Raw genomic sequence first — 23,387 nt, 5'->3', positions numbered from 1 at the left:
ATGAAATTACGGACAAACAAGCTTGTTTGCTTCAAGTTAATTTATTTTAATTCTTCCTTTTCATGTTGAGCTTGTAGTGTGAGTGGAAATAATGCTTCCAGGTAAGAAAAGTATTTTTGATTAAGTTTGAGTAAGGGTCAAATCTCCCAAAATGATATAGAATATGGCAGAAATATAATATTCATACATGCATTTTCATTAGTGTATAATCACACAGTTAAGGTTCTCCTACAGATTTAGAAGGGGAGGGTGAGTCCAATCTGTAAGCTCACCACCAGATAACACTAAATCCTCAATGGTGGTCTTTTAAGTTGTGGTTCTACCCCAAGTACACAGAACATTTAGTCCCAGGAAACAGTTCAACTACCCTTTTGTGCCTAATTGCTGCAATTTCCTGCAAAATTCATACTCGTTCTCTGAGTTATAACTCAGTCAAATTTGAATACACAGACTTGATATACATATTTTTAAAATTCAGTGTGAATTCTCATTTACACAGGATATCATCATCTCCAGTGTCCACCCTGAAAAAATGCCCATAAATCTGTTCAGAAATCTTGGAAAGAAGACGCTCCGTACAGCTGCAGAATTTGCCTGACAATCTTCATGTTTTTAAGTTTTCTTCCGTTTCAAAGTAATCTGATGACAGCTGTCTGTACACCCAAAAATTAAAATAAAACAAAGAATAATATTAAGTGACTAAACCCATTAATGTAAATTTTTTTCAGGTTCATATATATATGCACATATATATATATATTAATTTCAGAGTAAAGGGGGTATGCAGTTGTCTCTATTTTGTCTGAGGAAGGTCGTAATTTGAAAATTCCTGAGATATGTCTTTTTATATTTTTATTTTTGCCTTTTCCCCAATATCATTGAGAATCTATGAGTATTTTTTTATGAAAATTCTGGAGACAAGTGTCAAAACCAGGGCAAATAAAAGCAAATCTACCTACATGGCTGGATCTAAAGATACATGAGAGGAGTTGTTGACGCAGTCATAAATCACTTAAAGCTCAGTCCAACCTCAATCTAAGTGCACTACACTCAGAAGCCACACCCACCCAACATATATTTTAATCATCCTATTGTTCAACCCATTATCTCTCTGCATGCGTTTATCCACCATTCATAAAGCTCCACCTTAATGGCTTGCAAATGACCCACATTCTTATACTGCACTTGAATGCATCAGTGTGAACTGCACCAAAAGCTCGGACAGGTTCCAACTTGGAAAACATGTTTATTCACTTTGATCAGTGCAGTCGAATGACAAACAGAATATGAACAGAAACAGACGAACATGGAGTAGCACTGCATTACACAAGTCAAGGTCACCTCGGCAACAAACAAAACTGTTTTCAAAGCACGGAGGATTTTGTCTGAGCATTTCTCGTGAGGTTTTGTGCATGCTTGTGTTGTTATCTGACAAGCAGAAGGTAAAGATTTTCTGTGATGAACAGAAATAAGTCCTTGTGGTCTTTAGTGTGGCCAGTTATTATGATAGACTGCCACCTGCTGGTTAGGAGGCAGCTGTGCAGCAGCTGGATCAGAAATTCATTTTAAATTTCATACACTTCCCAGCCAGAGATGCAAGTACCATGTGTGTATTTTTGTCTTAACGCTACCATTTCTACCAGTAAAAAATATACCCATGTTAAGTCATATTTAAAGGATAAAAAGTCATAATTGTGGGATGAAGTCATAATATGAGACAAAAGTCTTAACTGTGAGATAAAATTCATAATTATGAGATTTAATAAAAGTCATTTTCTAAAACCTTGTGACTTTTTATAGCTTTTTAATGTATCTCTTAATTATGGCTTTAAAATCTCACAATTTTGACTTTTTATATCATATTTTAGACTTTTTATCTTGACATTTCATCTCATGATTTATCCAAATTATGACTTAGCATGGAGATATTTTTTCCTTTTACTGGCAGAAATTGGTCTCCAGTGGCACCTGAGCATATATTTATGCCAGATGTGTTTCCATGCCAACTACACCCTGGTAATTTATACTCTTTTTTTATTTTTTATTTTTTATTTTTTTTATATTTAATCATCTAAAAAATAACTGACAGGGCCTTAACTGTTTTGTTCTCTAAAATATTTTATACTATGGCTTTTAGCCATTCAATGTTAGATTTATCCTCAACTGAACATACATTATGTCTTAATGTAACACATCAGATTTAGCATTTATCCAGTGCCGGAAAATGTGCATAAAAAAGTAAATAAAAAAAAAATTCAGAACATCAAATTATAAACTTGAAAGGAAAATCCAGAAACAGATACTTAATATTTTTATGAATTTGTGTATGTGTGTGTGTGTGTGAGAGAGAGAGAGAGAGAGAGAAAGAGAGAGAGAGCAATATCTACAACACACTGTCTAGTATTGTATTGTACTGTATTGTCCAGTCAATTCAGCAGATATGAGCACATGAGCACTGTGTGTCATACACAATTTGTTTCCTGAATGTGTATGAATGAATTAGTGTGTGTGCCTGTGAAGTGTTTACGAGTCGTCTCCATTGGCGCTATCGCCGTCATCCTCTCCTTCTTCCTGCTCGCCTTCCTCTTCCTCATCCTCATCCTCCTCTCTCCCTCTGCTTTTCATCTGCTCAAAAGGAAAGTGGAAGTGGAAATAGGGCAAATAAGCTCCAACTTTTTCAAAAATGTAGCAACACTTCATTCATCACGATGGGCAGTGGTTCCCAAACTTTTTTCTGGCATGTCCCCTTTCAGAAGCTGAAAAATGTATCTACAGTTTCGCTACATAAATCAAACCGTTCAACTTAGTTTCACTCAATATTTCTCCACTGGTCATCCAGGGTCCACCACCACCGGTGACCTCTCTCATTTCCTGTTTCCTGTACTTAGACATGCTGTGTGCTGGACCTTTAACTACCTGAATAAACCGCAAAATAACATACGGACTGAAATGAAAATTATTTGAGCAAATTGCTCGAACATCACTAATGTCTTAGCTCCCTCTCCTCACCTCGTCTTCGTCCTCCAGCAGATCTCCTTCCTCCTCTGAGTCGTTCAGATCCTGGCTCTCTCTGTCCCGTTTCAGGCTGTCGTCTTTCTTGCTGGAGGTGGAGGAGTTGAGGGAGGACACCTCGCCTGGTTCTGGTTTGCTGCTCTTCATCTCTGAATAAATGAAGGGAGACAGGAGGGGAAAAAAACTGTCATACAAAGGGAGAAAGAGAGTTTGATGGGATCAAGTACCACGACATGGAAACTGATGGTGGCTGTTGAGGGTCATCTGCCTTCTGAATTCCCCCAGTTAACACAGGAGGTAAAAGTGACAACAACTAGTGGCTAGCTTGAAACGGCAAAGAGATTTCACATGAGGGAAGGGGTTGGTTGGATCACCCTTAAATCAGAGACTACTTCTTGGATGAAATTCACATATTTAAAATTTGCATATGCCCCTTCGTGACTCATTAGTGCAGTATGAGTCACACAGAGGATCTGGTGACTTCTGAAAGGGTGAGAAAAACAACCAAAAAATAGAGCTCCTGTTATACATTTGGCATTTGCAGTGAAGGATTTTGCTTCTGATGGTATTAAGTGATCACACATTAGCAAGTAAGTAGGCATAAATGTGTTATGTGCAGCTTACTGATGCCACGTTATACTTGGGCTGTTGAGATTCTTCATTTTTAAACAGTTGTCACTTGTTCCGAGTTATCAGATTCTCACAGTAACGCTGATTTGCAAAAAGGATTTTCTGATTTAACTAATCTCTGCTCTAAACAAAATATTCACATCTTTGTTTTAATATAATTTTGTCTTTCATGCTTTGTGTTACTGTCATCTCATTTAATGTAGGATCTGCAACATGGTTTGTAAATGCACCATTCAAAGTTAACGCCCCTCCTCCCCGAGAGAGGGCAAGAGACACAGATAGTGTATTAGGAGAGTGTTAGTAGTGAGAAGAAAGCAGTGAATCAAAGAAATAAAATCCTATTTATCTGATTGTTTTACAGTAGGTACTTTCTAAAGCACAAATAAACAGCTCTCTCACCTCCACACAAAACAGGATTTTGTGTGAACACAGCTGAAGTGATCCTCAGTCTGCTCTGCCTGTGCAAATCTGTTTGTAAAACTCTTTCTGCAGCTCTCACAGAGAGCAACCTGCATGCTGCGTTGGCTGGGGGCTGCACATTGCTGCCAAACAGGCTGAAGCCCAGAAATGTCTCAGCACAGAAAAAATTAGTAAGAAAATACAGAGAGCAGAGTCTCTGCAGATACAGACACTACCACACACTTCTAGTGGGTCATTAGTGATGATTTAGAGGGATTATATTTCTATGAGTCAATATGGAATATGTATTGGAATATAACTTGTATTTGTAAATAACTCTAAGTGTAGGATCTGAGTATTTCTTTCACTACTGCTTTAAGGCCTACCTGACTTCTTGCTGTGGTCTTTTTCCATGCGCTCTAAGCTCTCCAGCAGGTAGTCCACCTTGTGTTTGATCTGCGTGAGCTCTCTCTTGATGGTCTGCAGATCATCTACCTTCACTGTGGGAGGAGAGGCAGCAGAAACGTGAGTATGGACAGTGACGGGACGGCTGTGATCATGACAGAATCGTGGTACCTACTCGTACGGGAGGTCCTCTGGCTGCTCTTGGAGGAGGAGAAGCTGGTTTTGGTTCGTCGGCTTCCTCCTCCGCTCAGACTGACCCTTGGACGCTTCGAGGGAATGACAGCACGGGACAGGGGAGGAGGGGGAGGAGGCACCCGGGACTGATAGGAGTACATCCTAAGACACAGAGATGCAACAATATAAAGGTGTCATGACAAGCAGCAGTGGTACACTTGTATCCCTGTCAAACTCTAATGTAATTTTTTTTAAAGAACAGCAGCTAAATGAAGTCACGATGGAAGAAACAAAAAACAGCTAAACTTGTGCTAAAAGTTGCTAGCTTAGTAGCTGGCTAGCTTCCATCTCATTGTTTGACTCTAGTGAGTAAATTTAATGTGCTTCTGGGGCAAAAGTACCTTTAAATATATGCTTAATTGTGTTAAATTGTAAATTAATTATATTGATTTAACCATAAATAAAATAGTTCTGAGACAGATAGGAACTCAGCTAACACAGAAAAACTTAAAATTAAATAATAATCAAGTCAATTCAGTTTATTTTCTTTAAATGGATAAGAAATTTGAGAGAACACATTTAGTAGTATTCAGTGAGGGTCATCCAAAGACAGAGTGTACTATCTGCATTATTTAGCTCCTATTGTTCTTGAGCAATGATCTTAAAAAGACATAAAATTAAAGCACTGGAAACGTTCTGTCTGTTTTACAGTTTGCCATCCAGCCTGAAAACTTTAAAGCCTTTTTTTTTCTCAACACTGCTTCTGTAGTTACTGCAGGCCAGAATGGGTATATGCATAAAAATGTGAGTTATTATACTTAAAAATATATATAAAAATAGACAGCTTACCTATCATAATAATCTCTTTGAAAGTCATAATCCAAATCAATAGAGGAACTGTGGAGAGAGCAGATACGGGGTTGAGAGATTAACTACAATATAATGCACTTATTCAACAGGATGAAATACTTTCTGCCTTATTGACATTACTATGTTGTTGTTGTTATGAGCATCATCAGTGCGTACACACCTGTACATGTCTCCCGCGGAGCGCTTCACTGTCTTTGATCTGTGAGGTTTCGGCTCGCCTGCCAGGTTGATGTCTGCGCGAGGAAAAACATCAGAGTCAGAGACGGAAGAGTTCGAGTTGCCAGGAGCGGGAGACTGAGCCAGGACATGTGATGGACAGAAAGTGTGAAATCTCAACTAACACATTTTGTCACTCCTTCCCCTCCACCTGATGGTATTTTGGAGGACTAACACGGGTTTTACTCCTACCAGGTGGCATTTGCAAATAATTACTCACATTTATTGTAACCACCTGCGTTGAGCAGCAGACAGGTCAGAACATTTAGATCAAAAACAGCTGTTTCGGTCTTTACTTTAATGGCAGATGTTGATGCTTTTATGTATCACTTAGTACGAAATAATCCTTTGAAGCCCTCCTGTCAGTGTTGCTTTTAACTTCCTGGTTTTAATCCCTAGCGGGCAGCACAGAGGTTCAGCTGGTGGTATTGCAAAACAGAAAACGGGTCTGAATTTGAAGGTGAACTGAGGAATATAAATCGTAGATAGATGTGATTGTGAGAGTGAATATTTAAGTATCTGCTTGTGTTTCTGTGATAGTATCATGGCCTGTTCCTTGTGTTTTGCTCAATGCATGCTGGGAAACACTCCAGCATTGATAATGTTATTGAAGGGAAACAAGCAGATAAGGAAAACAGACAATGATACCAATTATTTGTCATTAAGGAGTAAAAATAAAAATCTTAGTGTTTTCTGCTACTTTATTTTTCCTCTCCATTACATTTTGAAGGCAAATATCGTGGTTTTTGCTCCACTAGGCTACATTTATTTGATAACTTTAGTTATTTAGCAGCTTCAGATTATCAGTACAAGATATAAATAAACTACTATGAACAATTATGATGTATTATTATTAATTAAGCTTCTCAGTATATGAAGTCAACTAATTAACAGACAGATAGTACTGTGGGGGGCACTGAGCAAGACTACAGAGTGGAGTACAAACAGAGAGCTACTTTGCCTGCATCAGAGGCAAATACAGTTATTTTATGTGCAAAAATTACTAGCTAGCTAGCAAAAATTAAACTGATCTTTATTGGTGCAACCCAATCTAGGAATCAGTACTGGACTCTCTGCCTTTGCGGCTCCATCCATAAATCTCTTCATTTTCCATCAACCCCACCTCCACCTCACCTAGCACCTGTCCCACGATCATGCGGCCGTCCTCGCCGGCCACAGCGGCCCGGGCGTTCCTTTCATTGGAGTACTGGACGAAGGCGTAGCCCTTGTGGACAGAGCAGCCGACGACCTTGCCGTACTTGGAGAAGATGGCCTCCACGTCGGCCTTGGTGACCAGCAGGGTGTTGAGGTTGCCGATGAAGACGCGAGAGTTGAGAGAGCGGGGGTCGGTCTTGTTGGTCACGTTGCTGCTGGCCATCAGGCTGGAGGTGGAAGACGACGACCAACTAGACGGGAGGGGGACAGAGGTAGACATGGGAGATGGGTAAGGAAAGTGAGAAGAAAAAGGTGTATGAGACTGAGGAGAATATTTAGAGAGGTGTGATGTTCAGGGATGCAGGAAGGAGAAGTTTTTTTTTTTTTATCTTGCTTTCTTTCTATCTGTGCACCAAGGTCACTGTGAGTTTTGACCTTATGACTGTTCAAACTTGTTCATAACGGGTCTTTTAACACCATCTACACTCTGAGTATGTGTCCAATTCTAATGAAAATCTGCAGAGGGCTGCAACTGTTAATTACATTTCAATTCATTGGTCTTTAGAATGTCAGAAAATGTCCATCAAAATCTTACAAAGCTAAAGTTTACATCTTCAAATGCTTTTTTGTGTGACAAACAGCCCAAACTATAAAGATATTCAACTTAGAGCTGTGTAAAAAAGAGAAAATGTGTTGCAATTCAACCACTACATGCATCCTTACATTAACACAATGGCATTATAATCACTCATACACACATAAAAATTCATGGTGTGACTCCGACTTTCTACCCCCTATAATACAGTTCGGTTTCACCAAAGAGGGGTACTTTTTCTATATTTTACACACATTCATACACACTAAATGTGTGTCTGAGATATCAGACAGCAGAATAGGGTCATGATGAAGCAGCCAGCACTCACTCCATTGTGTCTGTACTCGGGTCGGTGGAGGTCTGCCTGCCTGTGTGAGTCTGTTGGAGAGAAGAGGGTCGTCGAGGAACTATGAGAGATGGAGTCAGTGACTGTGGGGAGACATCTACTACACCTCCAAAAAGTTTGCTTTTTTTCCCCTTATTCTTTGGATTTGTGGCAAACCCAAGAAGTGTATAAAAAGGGAAGGAGGTGATGGATAAAATATTATTAAAAAATGGAGGCAGCCATAAAAAACCTGTGGGATAAATCATTGTTTGTTATGACAAAACAAGCTATTGCATTAAAGTTAGAAAGCTATAATTTCTGCGTGTAAAACTGATGATGTCTGTGTTCTTTGTCTCTACAGAGGGTAAATAAAATTAAAAAAAAACTTTTACAGTGTCCCTGCAGTAAAAAAAAACCACTTTCCTGAAGCTCATAATATAAAGTATAGGCTGTGACTTATCACTTTCAACTTCAATCATGTCTATAGTAGTAGATGCAGTAGGCCAAGTGGAAAAATTACACACTACATCCTCTTGCTTGCTCAACTTCATGTCATGCCCTTCTTTCTCCCCATCATTCCTGTCTGCATCTATGCTGCTATCCATCAAGAGGGGGAAAATGGCCAAAACTCAATCATATAATAAAAAAGGATAATTGCTTCATGCAGTGCATTTACAAGAACTTCCTGGGTGCAGATAAAATGAGAAATCACACTATGATGTCAAAAAACAGTGATTACAGAAGAGTATTAGGTCTAAGCATACAGGGGAAAAAATAGATATAATATTACATGTCAAGAATAAAGTTGAAATGTTGATAATAAGGTCAAAATGTCCAGAATAAACTCTAGCTGTCACAAAACCCAGAACCAAGTAGTATAGAAACTGCTCCAGTCAAATGATAACTAAAATCCTTCTAGTACCCGGATCTAGAAAATGAGATTTTTACAGAGTTAAGTTGAAATATTGAGAATAAAGTTGAAATATCAAGAATAAACTGAAACTTTGAGAATAAAGCAGAAATGCCAAGACTAAACTCAAAATGGTGAAACTTAAGTCGAATGTCGAGATTGAAGTTGCAATGTTGAGAATATAAGGTTGAATAGTTGAGAATATAAAATCAAAATGTCAAGAATAAATTTGAAATGTTGGGAATAAAGTTGAAATCTCTTGAAGAAAGTTAGAATGTTCAAAATTAAGTTGAAATGCCATTTTAACATTATTCTCAAAAAGCAAGACAAACTTTAAAAAAAAAATACCTCATGCTCAGCCCTAATACTCTTCCATAGAATAATCACATATCAGGTAGCTTATATCAATATTCTACCATATCTCGTGAGCCTACTGGTGTGATGATACGTTTTACGCCGATCCCTTTGGGTTTCCTTTCAGTCAGCGCTAGTAGAGAGGGATCTTGTTCCTTTTGAAACGACAACAGTTTTGTATTTGTCAAAAGGCTTCATAATTACTGAGACTTCTCTCTGCTGCTCTACATAAATCTACAGTGTTTGCTACTGATGCACAGCGATTCAGGCAACGACTGCTGTTATTCACAAAGGTAGCAACACGAGCAAGTCACATCAGCTTGTGCTGCATAATTAGCTGCGTTAACTGTGTCAACTTTAACATGACGACTAGGAGGCAAGATTATCCACTGCCTTTGCATTAGTTGCAAACACTACAAAGTTATGTAACATTGCAGGGGAGGCATGTTTTGAGAACATTCTTCATTATAATGACTTAACATCTGTGGTAAAGGGCTTTCAGATGTTTCTGTTATTTTGTCCACTCCCTGTACAGGAATACATTTTCACTTTTTTTCCCCCTTGCTAAACTTTATGGGATTTTCTTTCACCCTTACATTAACCCTCACCATGAGTAAACACTGGCTTTTGTGTGTGCTTCTTGATTTTGCTAATTTCCTCTCAATCCTGCGACCCGTTCATCTTATTATCAGCCACTTCAGCCACTACAAAACCACATCTCACCTGCCAAAACATAATATTGTTGCCAGCTGGGCTAAACTGTAACCCAGCAGCAGCCTCTCCATCTCTGCCCAGTAGCTACTAGCAGGGGATTACATGGTTTGCAGCGGGCTGTCTGGCCAAAGCTTAATGCTCCGCTCTCCTCTACTACATGATTTGGCCGGGACGGTTCTATTGCTTGGCAAGCTGACAGGGTGTCTACAACACCGGGTGTGTTCAGGAAGGGTGGGTGCGGGGACTATCACGGGCCGCTTAACAAATGTTTCTAATTCTTTGTGGCATGTTGGGGTTCAAGTGGGAATATCCGGGGTTTATGCACAAGTACACTGTGATTTTCACCACAGGGACAGTGGATGTTGGACGATCAATGAAAGCATTTATTAGAGAGTTTGGTATTTAATAATATTTGCACTCTGGGTGGACAAAATAACAGAACTGTCTTGCATGTAATTGCTGAGTGGATAGAAACATGGTGAAGCACACAACGTTTGAGATTTTTCATGGACTGTTAGAGGTGTTCATTCAAATGTTTTTTAATCCATTTTCTAGTAAATATCCTGTTAGTTATACTTTTTTTTTTTTTTTTACCAGTGTTGATGATTAACCTATACAACCATGAATCAAAAAAAGTTGGGACACTTTATAACATGTAAATAAAAACACAATGCAATGATTTACAAGTCTTTTTTGATCTATTTTAAGTTGAAAACAGAACAAAGACAAGATATTTGTTGTTTAAATTAATTATTTTTTGCAAATACACTTTTTTCTGATCTTGATTCCTGCAACACATTCCAAAAAAAGTTGCTGCTTTTTTGATGTATTGCAGGCATTAAATTCATGAGTGTATATTTGCAAAAAACAATAAACTTTATCACTATGACCATAAAATATCTTCTGTTTAAACAGTATTCAACTGAATAAAGGTAAAAAAGGATTTCCACATCATTGCATTTTATTTTTATTTGCATTTTACACAGCGTTCTAACTTTTCTGAAATCAGGGTTGTAAATACTTGTCCTGTTTCTTGTCTTGTATAATTTTTCCAGTATTTGGAACATGACATCCACTTTTTGGGACTTTTGTCCATACATACACAATTAAAAACACAGTTCAGTTACAGCCCCATTTGGCAGTAAGATTTTGACATTTGCCATGTTTATTATTGAGTGTTTTTGACATTTCATGGTGGTGGAGGAAGGCTAGATTTGAAACAATTTATATCAAAGCTTAATCTCAATAAACAGAACAATATAAGCTTCAGTGTTTAGTGCACGGCTATTATATAGGACCAAATTCAACACACTGGCACTTATTGATGCCTCAATCAGGGGCCGGATTGATATTGGCTGAATGGACATTTAATTCATATTTTAAATGTCCATTCATGACAGTGTGAACCTGAATATGACATACTTTTCCTATAGTCTGCCTCATCTGGGCTTTATTGTGGCTGAGAGTCATAATGGGAAATCTTAAGTGTCATTTTGACTGGGTTCATTACAACAGATCAGTGATGTGAGTGAGTGTTGCTTTGATGTTTGTGCTTCAACTGTGAAAGACACTGTGACTGCAGCTCTCAGGACTCTGTACAGCAGCTGTGTACAGATGTGTATGGAGCTGGATGAAATTTGAGATTTAGGGTGCAAATAGGAACACGATCTTAACCTTTGAGAAATTAAAGGCTCTGTGTTACAGTGGATGTCTGCAGGTTGTTTCTAATAAGTATTCAGATTTGATTATGGTGTAAGAAATTGCTTTTAATAATCAGACAGATTCAGTATTAGTGATTAAAAGGTTAGTAAATCATGCTAAGTTTAATGTGTACAAACTTACTATTTGTTATTATCAAGAGCAGGTATCTTTGTGTTTCTGTGGGGAATGGACTAGATTTGACTCCATCAAATGACATGCACACTCAAAAAGAAAAAAAAGAAATCACATTACAAAGCAAAGGCAGCAAAAATCAGGAGGTAATTGCCTTTGTCAGTGTCAGTCCTTAATCCAAGAACTGGATGCAGGAGTGAGTGTTATTCAGCAATTAACTACAAACTGGGCCTCTTATAATCAACACTGAACATTATGCATTTCATTATCATGAAGTGGGAACATGTGGGAAGCTCATGTAGGAGGCCACTAACGTCAAACAGTTGATTTTCTACTTTCACAGCACGAAAAAAAGAAAAGAAAAAAAAAAAAAAAAACACTACATGCTACTTGCTCTAGGAAATCCAAGAAGGGGGGGGGGGGTCACAAAGGGGTGAAAACAAATAAAAGTAGAATTATATATTCATAAAAAAAGTGATGCAAAATTTGAGGTGAAAAATAAACAAAAAAAAAAGAAAAAAAAAAAAGGTTGAGACCAACTTACGATTTGCCGCTGTTCAAAAAAGTGGCTTCAAAAACTAAAGAGGGGGAAACAAAAACGTAATATTAGAATGATCACCTTCTAAAAATAAATTATATGCCTTTTTCACAGCAGCCATTTTGACATTAAACAGTAGTTTAAAAACAGGCGTCATCAATGTTACTAATTAAGGTGAAAGTGCTGCTATTGTGCACGTTGGCTCACTAATACATGGACCAGGATGTTAATTAGTATCATTGGTTACACCTGTGTTTAAACCACAATTTCATATCAATATGGCTGCTGTGAAAAAGGTCTATTATTACCATAAACAGGGAGGGCAAGTATGGAAACTAAATAAAAAAGGATTTTTTTCACTAATGATAATGCCCTTCCACTGGCACATTTTCACTATAAATGTGTTCAACTTGAAAGAAATCACTACTAAAGCTAAAATAAAATGCATCAACTCAAATCAAATTCTGTTAAGGTCTACTCTCTCCTTTCCTCATTTTAAAACTACAATTCACACATTTAAACTGTCGTGTCATTATGGCCTGAAACATTCATCAGACAATGTGTCAAAACTGATTGAATGTCAAAGTCACACCCCTTCCAGTGGACCAGCGTGGGACCTTACACCAGCAGAAATATGAACCGGGGTCAATGGCGACAGACAAATTATTTTACAGTCCTGTTTGAATTGTGCCATGAATCACACAAATGACAGCTGTCAATTTAAAAGATAATTTTACATGTAAAAAAAAACCCTGTTTGTTGTAAAGCTCATAACAGGATAAAACACAAAGGATAAAAGCTGGATAAAACACTTCAGGTGTTGTGTGTTAACTGTGACAAAATGCAACTTTCTTGACTCATAAATTAACTTGAAAGTGACATAAATTAAAATATGTGTAAATAAACCTGTGCAATTCATGGAAAAACTCAAGCAGGAACAAAAAATAATTTCTCTCGCCACTGACTATTTTTTTTTTCTGAAATAAGGTCCCATGAGGCACATCGGAAGGGATGTGACTTTTCCTCTACAGATCAAAACTTGAAATTTCTAAAATAATAACAATTATAAAGAAACCATGACTTTTTTCAGCAGTGCAGAAGATGTGTGCTTTCTGGAATGCATGGATTTTATTTTAGGTGGAATTTCTCTTTCAGTTATTTCAAAATAAGTAATTTAATCATAGATCTAAAAGTCAATAAAATGCAGTCTATCAGTTAGAGACAAGACTGAACTTGGTTGCTTTTGAGAAGCAAATACTTAACTTAATTGTCAAATGAACAACTAATGGGTGTTTGTAACACTTTTATCTGCAAATTTGATTATATTTAAATAAAACCACTGAGTGGAGATGACATTGGCACCGCCAGGGTTGGTGTTTGCTTTTTGTAGCATCACTGAGGCTCAACTGGTCATGCAAAAAAAAAAGAAAAAAAAGAAAATATTACTATTAAAATAATGTTTGTCTGTAAAACCTAACCTGCATCTTTGTGCTCAGGCTTCTACAGATATGCACACTGACATCAACCGATATGAGGAGGAAAATATCAGACACTGCCAGCTTCAGAGTGGACACTGAGCATCACCAGTCTGGGAGAACTTTTGGCTCCACACTTCTTTCCTCCTGGCTGCCCTCCTTTTTTTTTTTTTTTACAGGGGCCAGCGTAAAGGGTCAGCTGCAGAACAGCGCCCCTGGAGCCTGGAGGGACTCCTGCTCAAGGACACTTCCAGAGGACACACTTGGGGCCAAGGGGGTGGGGTACAGTATGGGGGTAAAGCTGGGATCTTGAAGTTTTGGAGGGCTATTGTCAACTGCAAGTCTACCCTGCCTCACCGCTGTAAACCTTTCTTGCAAATCTGATTAGAAGTTTTTCACGTATGTCTGCAGAACTGATCAGTCTAAATGATAAATTCAAGACAACTTATAGGTGTAGGCCTGTTTCCAGCTCATTGCAGGCCCCTCTGAAGGCCTCCCTCCTGGGTCTAAGTAGCTCCACAGCTTAGAATATACTGCAACTGAATGAATGAGGTTCTCAATCTGCAAATAAACTGAAGTTATAATATCAGAATTACCAAATGCACAAATTATGGCACACCAATGCTACATAAATCCCAGGTCCATGACTGCACAATACATCAAAACACTGTTGTGTTAATGTTCCTTAAAAAACGCACCCACTTGTCATTGAGGGGGAAAAAACATCTTGCCTGAAAAATTACATCATTCGTGAGAAATTTGCTGCAGAAAATACTGTCTCAGCACCGCCAAAATCACAAAGAAAACAGGAAAAACACGTCTTAGGAGTCAATGTCAACGACTGCACATCAAGTTACAGGTGGGGCCAAAACACAGGACGAGAATAAAAAACCCTTTAAAAACATATCTCCAGAAAAAGGGCGACCCGTTTTGAACACTGTCCAGAAAAGACTGGAACAATCTTCCATATTTCTTCCCTCGAAAATAAGACCACAATCTGATAAACAACAAGGAAACACAGCAGCCCTGAAAAATTGAGCTTTTCAAATGTCTTATTTCGAAAAACAAAAGCAAAAATTTTGGTCGTGGAAGCTACTTAAAACTAGTTTTCTGCGCAGCTGCTCACACTGCCATCACAAAATGTACGCCACTAAAAGCCAAACACAGTCTCAGGAATACCAGCAGCCAGGAAAAATGCATTAAAAATAAAAACAAAAAGTCCAAAAGACGGTTCAAAGTCAGGAAAAAAATAAAAAAAATAGGGAAAAATCTCTCGGTTAAAAATACTCACCAGGAGCTTAATACTAAAAATGAGTAAAATTCAACGCTGTTTTTACTTGAGTAGGTAAAGATCCGCTTACGGACGGACGAGCTCTGCAGGCTGGCTGATTGTATCACCTTGAAACCAGTCGGCACGAAATGGCGTCGACTCACACACGCAAGAGAACAGTCACGCCCACCGCCGCATCCCGGTTTCTGATTGGATGTCCGAACAGGGCTGTGTGGATATACGTGACGGTGATTGGCCGAGTCGCTTGCCAGTCCGGCTCAGGAATGACGACACATACTGTACACGACATACTGTAGTGGACTGGGTTGATTTATTTTTTTGAAGGCTTGTCAATACTTTACGAAATCCAACACAACATATTGTTTCGCGGCTTTGAAAAGTTAATTTCAAAGTTGAAATCAAAACTTTCTTGTTTTTCTTTGTTTTGTTTTGTTTTTTTAACAAAAAGCAGAGACACAGAGATGCGGTTTGCAGCTGTGATGAAAGCAGACAGAGGGGAAGGAAACGTCTGAAACAATGTAACAAGTTAAAGTGATGAAAAATGTAACAATGTGGAAATCTGAATGTTTGTTTTCATCAGATTTTAAAGGCTTTAGTTATGGAGTCACAGGAGTGCCATAAAAAGAGGAATAAATAAAAGAATAAATTAGTAAATAAAAAAAAACAACAATAACTGTAATACTTCAAACTATTTTCACATGTATTTGCTACTTTATTTCTGTATAGATTTATTTGTACATTTAAAAAATAAAATCTATATTTATTTTTGTAATGACATTACTCCACTTTTTCTGTATTTCTATAATTTTGTATTTATATTTTTATATAATTTATTCTGTATTTCAAGCAAAAGATTCAAGCAAAAGCATGAGAAAAAAATAAACAGTAACATGATAAAGGATGAGAATAAATATATTATGTTTATTTAAAAATAAATCTTATGTAACAGAAAATCCCAGTAGTAGTTACATGCATTAAATTTAAAAAATATACATATTTAAAAACGTATTGGTGGCTTTATTCTGTGGAGTCGTGTGCCATAAAAAATAAATAAATCTATAAATGGATAAGAAAATAAATGTGGCAATAGGAAGAGGAATTAGAAAAGAAGAATTAAATAAAATATGAGTAAAATAAATAAGTAAACATTTAACTGTGGAAATATTAAGACAAAATATAAAACAATAATTCTATGCATTTTCATTCATTTTCACATTTATTTGTTGATTTATTTCTGTATACATTTATATATGTTATATGTTTATTTTTGCAATGAAATTACTCTATTTATTTATTCTATTGATTTATTTATTTATGTAATGACACTTATTCTGGCAGGATTCAAGCAAGATCAGTGGGGGAAAAAACAATAAAAATATCATGGATAAAAATAAATAAATAACATCATATACAAGTAAATAAATGAATAATGAAAAGATCTACATAAAATTAAAATAAAATGCATAAAATAAATAAAAAATATATAAACAAATATATACGGAAATAAATTAACAAATATGTGTGAAAATAAATGTTTTTTAAATTTCGATCATTTCATATAAATTTTACACATTTAATTATTAATTTTATTTTGTTGTTTCTTTAGGTAATTTTGTTGTTTTGCAGACCACACCCAAAAAAGCACACGTTTTATTTATTTTAATCAAAACAGATTTTAATGCATCTTAACTTTAAAACTCAAACATGATTAAAACTGAATGGCATGTGAAATCTCACGTACCTGTCCATTTTCTGACCGATAAACAACATTGTGCAGCAAAAATGACTTCCAACAAAACTGTCATAAATAAAAATCAGAAACAATATTGTTCTAATGCACCAGTGACTGCATGGCTCTTGAAAGCACATCAGCAGGGTCACAACTTCAGTTTCCGTGTGAAAGGACCTGAGAAGCAAACAGAAAGTGTGGGTTCAGTGTAACGTATCTGATGTGACAAAAAGAGGAAGGAAATTAAGTAAAGAGAAGCAGCTTGAAGTACCTTGGATATCAGTCATCCTCCTGCGGTTTCTAGGCAGAGTGACGTCCAGTCTTGGGGTGGACTCAGGTGTTCTCAGCACCTCCTCCAGTTTACGCTGCTCCTCATTTTCCTGGTGGATCAACAGACAGAAGTTTAACAAATTCAGAAGATCATTTTGTCCAGAATGAAACTTCACTTTAAAAGCATCGGAAATAAAAACCTGTGTTGGAGGTCGCTGAGCCGTCGTCTTTTGTTGTTGTTTCCTTCTGGCTGCAGGAGTGTTTGGGCCGGGACTCTCTGTCCCACTTCTCTGTCGTTCCCTCTCTCGCTGCAGGAGGATGGCCTGCTGTGTGGTCCTGTACTCCAAAGAAAAGTTGCTGACGGTTCTGCAGAAGTCCTCTGCTTTTGTGTCTCTCACCATAGCTTTGGAGTAGCCGAGAAACAAGAGGAAAGAGTGGAATCTGGAGAAAATGAAAAGAAATACAGCAAGTTTTACACACAGAAGCTCCAGCAAATCAAGGAACACAGTAAATGTCAACAAAATGAAATACACCTGTTGATAACCCGGCGATGGACGGCTCTCAGGACCTTCAGCCTCTCCTCGCACTCTTTCAAAATCTTTGGCAACCTGTGACGAAGAGGGCCCTCCGGGGCCAAGGCCTCATCTCCTCCTCCTTTCCTCTTCTCCACCTTTCCTCCTTTCTTCTTGTCCTCTGACTTGTCCAGAATCTTTAGCTGCTCCCATGATGCTTTGCACATGGCCTCTAGCTGGGCAAAGTTGGACTGGACCAAGGAGTAGTCGCACTGAAAAGAGGAGATAGAGGCATAAAGTTTGTGCATTTTGAAGTGAATTCACAGTGGACTGTGACTTAAATAGATTTGAATCAATATGGAGGTGCTTGCTTATCCAAATGAAAAAAAAAGTAAAAAGTAAAAAGTAAAAAAAAAGAAATACCAAAATGTTCTATTGTTTGCTAGCTACCCATAAAAAAAACGAAGGAAAGTGTTATATTATTTCCTAGCTAGCAAAAACAAACAAACAAACAAAAAACTGTATTGTTTGCTATTTATCTTAAAAGTCAACAAAACATTACATTGTTTACTCGTTACCTAAAAAGTTGGTTAGCCTAGTTAGCCTCCTCATGATGTCTTAGTGGAGAGTTATTTTGTTCAATCTACCTTGAAAAGGCAACTATTTTAAAAGGTAGACCTCCTCAAGTGCAAGTTTAAAGTTATTATTTGATCAATACATTGGAGTTTTGGTGCCACAGAATTAAATTTAATCTGGGTTTAGAGTCAAAACTAAACTGAGGTTTAAACAGAGGTTTAAATTTAATCTTTCTCAATTTAAACTAGTTTAAATTTAAACATAAATTAATGTTAAACCATGATTTATCAGGTTTAAATTCGTCTTAGGATTTCATTTGTTTACTACAAGTTATATCTGGATAATCCTCCCTCAGACTGAGATTCAACACAACATACACTCTCAGACTGCACGCACACACACACACAGAGTCACAGCTACACACCTTGGCAGCTTTAGTAACAGCAGTGATGTCAGAGTAGAGGTCAGACGATTGTGGATAGAGCTGCATCAGTAGCACACAGACGTGATGCAGCAGGGGCTGGCGAGTGTGTGTGTCCCTCACCTGGGACAGCTTCCCCAGGTAACTCAGCTCAAAACCACGGGCCTTGACATCATAAAATGCATTGTGAGACTCAGTAACAGATAACAGCGCATTAAAGATTGATAATTAAGGCTGGGATGACAACACACTCACCTTGCATCCATTGAGAAAGTTACCGATGGCTAACACTGTTGCTAGAATATATCTAAAGGTCTGGCTGGCTGAAAGCTGTTCCATGGCCAACTTCAGATGGAAGAGAGGCTCTGCAATTTCCTGTGAAGTGGGGGGACACAGTTAGAAGACATCGTAGTGAGTCATACGCACTAGGTGAGCCATCGCATCCATGTTTTATTTTTAGTCTGGTGACATATTTGGTGATAAGAAGTCATCACAGCCGTGTTTTTTCTCCCCATTTCTTCAGGGATTACTTGTCAATCAAACCATACTGTGATAGATGTGTTGATGACTGCAGCTTGTGTATGTGAAACCACCACGCCAGTGCTCGTGCTAACTATCTAGATTTTGCTTTCACTGAAAATGCAAATCTAGGACTACTTATCTGACAATGTAGATTGAATCATTGCATCAGTTAGACTGGGATGCACCAACAGATGAGTGAGTTCCAATCAGAGTTTGGCAAAACTTGGTGCAAAATGAGTAAATCCAGATTTAAAAATACACAAAACTCTATTGCACAATTAAAAATTAATCTCTGCTATGTAAATCCAGGTTTATTGATGTATATTAAATTGAGTGTAATTAATATGAAGATGCTTACTTACCCAAATAAAACAAAATAAATAAATAAAAAATACATCTGATTGCTGTTGAGACAGTGTTAACTTTCAGCTACTCTGTATTCATTAACAAAACATACTTTAAAAAAAAAAAAAAACTAGCCAAACAATTAACAAAACATTATATTGTTTGCTAGCTGGATAAAATGCAAACAAAATGTTAGTTTTTGTTTGCTAGTTAAAAAGTTAACAAAACATTACATTGTTTGTCAGAGGCAGCAAAACAGACATCTATGTTTACAAAATGCTGTTGAGTAATACTTTTTAAGGGCCAGAACAGCATTTCATCTCACTCTATCACATGTTCTCTCTACTGTAACTCACCCTCTCTAAGGAGTCGTAGTCCAGAGCAAAGGCCCACAGCTCAAGCCTGGATTTTAAATGTGGGATTTCCCCCAAAGTGAGCAGGCAGAGCTCAGCGGGGGCCAGAGGGGAGTGGGGGTTCTGGGCCTTGGCCTCTTTGATCAGACAAAGTTCCTCTTCTGTTGGGATCAGTGCTTGAAGACGCTGTTTTAGGAGGGAATATGGAAAGAGATGAGCTCATACTGCAGTACTTTTCAGGACTTCCTGCTCTGTCCGTCCTTATCTGCATTGTGCCCATGTTTCATTTTGCCGTATTATCAAAGATATGTTAAGGGCAAAAAATTGTCTATCCAACAAAATTAAACTTTAGAGGTTAGGCAAATGCTGAGGCTCAGATTGTGGAGGACATGACCTCAGCTGTACCTGTACGTCCTCTCTGTCCAGCACACTGCTGTCCATGCTGTAGATAGCCGGGGGGAGCAGGCGGGGAGGAGGCAGGCTGCTCAGGGCGATGGTTATGATGTTACTCCTCTTCATCCCCAACACTGAGACTGAGGGCTGCTTCTGTGTAGGGACACATAGACAGACATGGAGATACTATATGCACATATTCTTGAAAGTGCATTTCAGGGTTGCATTCATGGTGCAAAATTAACTTTTTGCCCACCTGCAAAATGGCAAGTCAGCCTTCACGTCTCATCGGCCACTCAGTCGATTACCATTGTTCTTATTTTTAGCAGCATTTAACAGGTGGCTGGTGCTAATTTTGGCCCCAGGTTGTGACAAAACAAGTTGCCTAATCCTTAGTACTGCCCCTTTTGCTTTACGCTTTCTCCTGTCCTGTGTACTGTGCTCGTCTATGCTGAAAAGAAAACCAAATTTTGAAGATTGTTAGGTACTGTCTAACCACATCTTAAGTTAGCTAATGTCACCACACAAGCCCACTGGCTAGCTAATAATCGATGTATGACAGCTGATTAGCTAACTAGAATTTTGCTAACATTGGCTATCAGAGTAACTAGCCAGCTAAAGATAGATTTAAATGACCTATTTAGTTATCAAGTGTAGCCATTCCCTAAGGACTTAAGAATGCCACGGCTCAGTTTGAGATCTGAATATCTTCTGTGGTCCAGCCAAACCTTTAATCACAACTCTGATCCACACATGAGCAAGAATACAACAATGATGAGATATAAGATGCATACCAGTGTTAATGTGAGGGGTCACCAAATGCAGTGTAACACCTGTTAAACTAAGTCAGAAAAAAAAATGTAATTTAAATCTCAAGGCTTTGTTGTATTAGTTCTCATTACTTTCTGAAAATTAATCAGAAATATTTTATGGTAAATTTAACCTTACAACACTGAAACTTGAAAGGAAAGCAAGGAAGCATTGATCTAATGCTTTTCTAACAGAAGCTATCAAATTAACTAGCTAGCAACAATTGAGTTCGATTACATATCTAGTTAGGTAGCAATTTAGCTAGCATTTTGCTGACATGATCTAACTTAAGGTTATGATATCATATCTAAACAGTACACTAAACATTTTAGGTGAGAGATAGGTCATTTAGTAACAAAATTTGGAGCCAATTCTGATCAGCACTGCCTAGTTTGACAGTTTGAATTGAGTTTTGTGAGCAGTTTGCATCCAGATGATGCTGCCATCCCCAACCAATTTCATTGAGTAAATGCATGCATTTGTTTTGGTCTGGTCTTTAACCATCTTCAAAATCTTGGTTTCTTTTCAACATAGATGCGAACAGAAGAAGGGAAAAAAGTTCTGCAGGGCATCAGGTTTGCTTAATTGTTAGTGAAGCACAGAGCAAAAAGGGGTGGAACTCATGATGGGTCATTAGACAGGAGCAGATTTACATTCATCCTGTCTTATTGGTCTTACCTGCCTCCCAGAAACCACAGTAAAACTGGTGCTATGGCCTTTAGATTCAAACAGGTACTCTAGTCTGTTTGTATCCAAATTGACCGGCTCGAGTCCGGCCCAAATTGTCTGAGTCCCAAACCGAGTCATCCTGGGAAGGGGAGCCATACTTTGCAGTTCCCTCCAGTGGAGCTTCAAGGTGCGACATTTGCCTGTGGCACCTTTTTGAGAGGCCGAGGGCAAAGGTGAGGCAAGCGGAAGAGGTGGAGGAAGAGGAGGGGGTGCTGGAGGTGCTTGGAGACACGGTGATGATGATTCATGGTTTGGATTCGTTCCCTCGTCCTCTGTGCTGTCTTCTTCATCCCAGAGGTCAGAGAAGTCTAAGGTGTTTAGGCAAAGACGTGCAGCCGGTTTTAGGAATGAATTCCAGGACTGATCAAAATCCCAGGTTACGGGGTTATCCTTGGTTTGATCCGACTCCTTCATTGGTCTTTCAGAGCTGTCTGTGAATCAAATGTTCAAGAGTGTTACCTTGACAACCCAAGTTATAATTGTGGTTGAAAAAAAGTGACGCTCCTTCCTCATGTTAGATAAAACCAAGGCTCAGATCAGATCAGTGCATATTCTCTTTCGTCCTTGTGTTCTTTCTCGTCTCTTCTTCTCACTGTGCCGTCAGCAAACCCCTCACACTCTGTGTATGTGCATCTGAATGTCTGTGGATGCTCAGCCTCACTTGTCGACCACAGGAGCACATAACTCACACAACCAAATCACAATCTTCGGACCACCTCTGGGTGTTCTCGCAGCAACGTAACCTGCAATTGCCTTGGGTGCAGCGTTTGTCCTTCAGATCTAAAAATGACAAGTCGAGACGCTTTGATGATTCGATCCAAAAGTCCGCTGTTGTCCTGCTCGTGTGCCAGAAACCTGTGACCTCAGTGAAAGAGAAGGAATTCGTTTGAGTTTTTAGGGCTTGTGCTCAGTCCGGCATCCAATTGTGATGAGAAAATCTAAGGAATGTCTTTCTGCAGTGCTTCCAGAGTATCTAAATGACGTGCTTCTGCTGCTCTCCCTTGACTTTCATCTCGCTCCGCTGTTTTTGAGACATCGAGAGAGAGTTTTAGAGAGCATAAGAGGTGCATTAGTCCGTTGGTGCACCGGTCTTGGTTTATTTGAGTTGCACCCTTTCCCTTAATTTCCTTATCCAGCCTGCATCTCCTGTTTGTATTGCTACTTGTGTATACACAAACCTCTCTATCTGCCACTGAAGATCTGTTACTTCCCTCCTCTTCTGCCTCCCCTTCTCCACTGTGAGCGCATAAAAGAGCACGATTGACCTGCATCATTTTTCTTAAAATTTTATGTTGACTAAATTGCTAAAATAAACTTTCCTAATCAAATTAACTTGATATTAATTCAATTCAATTTACGCCAAGGCTTTACTCAAAACATAGTGAAGGCAGTGGCACTAAAATGATGAGTTTTATGAGTTGAACATTTGTATATTTAAAGTAAGTGAATGAGAAAAAATTAGTTGGTCCCACCAAATTTCTGTGTGATTTTTTTATTGTGACATGCAGCTTTGTGGTTGAAACATTACTGTGATCAAAGCTACTTTGATGAGTCAAGACATGTAAGAAAGCTTTGGTCTGTATGCTGAAGTGCAAATCTTTGTTTTTCATCCTTTTCTTTATAAATTTTATAAAGAAGCATCATCTTAAAAACTCATTCAGCAAAGAGAGTGGTTATGGACACTGGATTAAGGGGACCTTAAACATCATAATAGGAAGAAATATTCATTAATAAAACATCAGGGTGCAGCTCAGCAATCATCAACCAATCAAATCAATGATCAAAAACAAGAAATAAGAAAGAAAGACAGACAGAAAGAAAGAGAGTCTGC

General features: G+C 38.1%; 2 protein-coding genes across 2 annotated transcripts; both read right to left on the bottom strand.

Annotated features, from left to right (window-relative positions):
• Window positions 1-2,412: 2,412 nt before the first annotated feature.
• Window positions 2,413-7,939, bottom strand: hnrnpcb (heterogeneous nuclear ribonucleoprotein C b). Its single transcript, XM_084712311.1, has 8 exons — window positions 7,785-7,939; window positions 6,841-7,112; window positions 5,651-5,723; window positions 5,470-5,517; window positions 4,622-4,782; window positions 4,428-4,541; window positions 3,010-3,161; window positions 2,413-2,625 (listed from the first exon to the last, which is right to left on the bottom strand). Exons 1-8 carry the CDS (start codon window positions 7,787-7,789, stop codon window positions 2,524-2,526), a joined length of 927 nt encoding a protein of 308 aa, XP_084568437.1. The 5' UTR covers window positions 7,790-7,939; the 3' UTR covers window positions 2,413-2,523.
• An 8,605-nt stretch (window positions 7,940-16,544) lies between these two features.
• On the bottom strand, window positions 16,545-22,005 carry LOC146305900 (FH1/FH2 domain-containing protein 1). The gene is made up of 9 exons (XM_084712434.1): window positions 21,506-22,005; window positions 20,030-20,170; window positions 19,628-19,810; window positions 18,660-18,779; window positions 18,408-18,569; window positions 17,429-17,679; window positions 17,096-17,336; window positions 16,897-17,005; window positions 16,545-16,802 (listed from the first exon to the last, which is right to left on the bottom strand). Exons 1-9 carry the CDS (start codon window positions 21,968-21,970, stop codon window positions 16,774-16,776), a joined length of 1,701 nt encoding a protein of 566 aa, XP_084568560.1. The 5' UTR covers window positions 21,971-22,005; the 3' UTR covers window positions 16,545-16,773.
• Between the last annotated feature and the right edge of the window lie 1,382 nt (window positions 22,006-23,387).

Source organism: Lutjanus erythropterus, chromosome 23 (genome assembly GCF_056507025.1).
Source record: "Lutjanus erythropterus isolate fLutEry1 chromosome 23, fLutEry1.hap2, whole genome shotgun sequence".
NCBI lineage: Eukaryota > Metazoa > Chordata > Actinopteri > Lutjaniformes > Lutjanidae > Lutjanus > Lutjanus erythropterus.
The sequence above is the reverse complement of the archived record's forward strand: the minus strand, read 5'-3'. Positions and strand labels throughout refer to the sequence as shown.

Bases quoted from the DNA above. Each gene is read 5' to 3' on its own strand.
- hnrnpcb (XM_084712311.1), bottom strand. The intron at 5,724-6,840 runs GTGAGGTGGAGG...TTCCTCGCGCAG, and splicing joins GATCGTGGGACAGGTGCTAG to ACATCAACCTGGCAGGCGAG. The intron at 4,542-4,621 runs GTAGGTACCACG...CTCCTCCCACAG, and splicing joins CCAGAGGACCTCCCGTACGA to TGAAGGTAGATGATCTGCAG.
- LOC146305900 (XM_084712434.1), bottom strand. From the start codon at position 21,970: ATGAAGGAGTCGGATCAAACCAAGGATAACCCCGTAACCTGGGATTTT. The intron at 19,811-20,029 runs GTACAGCTGAGG...CTCCTAAAACAG, and splicing joins TGGACAGAGAGGACGTACAG to CGTCTTCAAGCACTGATCCC. The intron at 16,803-16,896 runs GTACTTCAAGCT...TTTGCTTCTCAG, and splicing joins GAGGATGACTGATATCCAAG to GTCCTTTCACACGGAAACTG.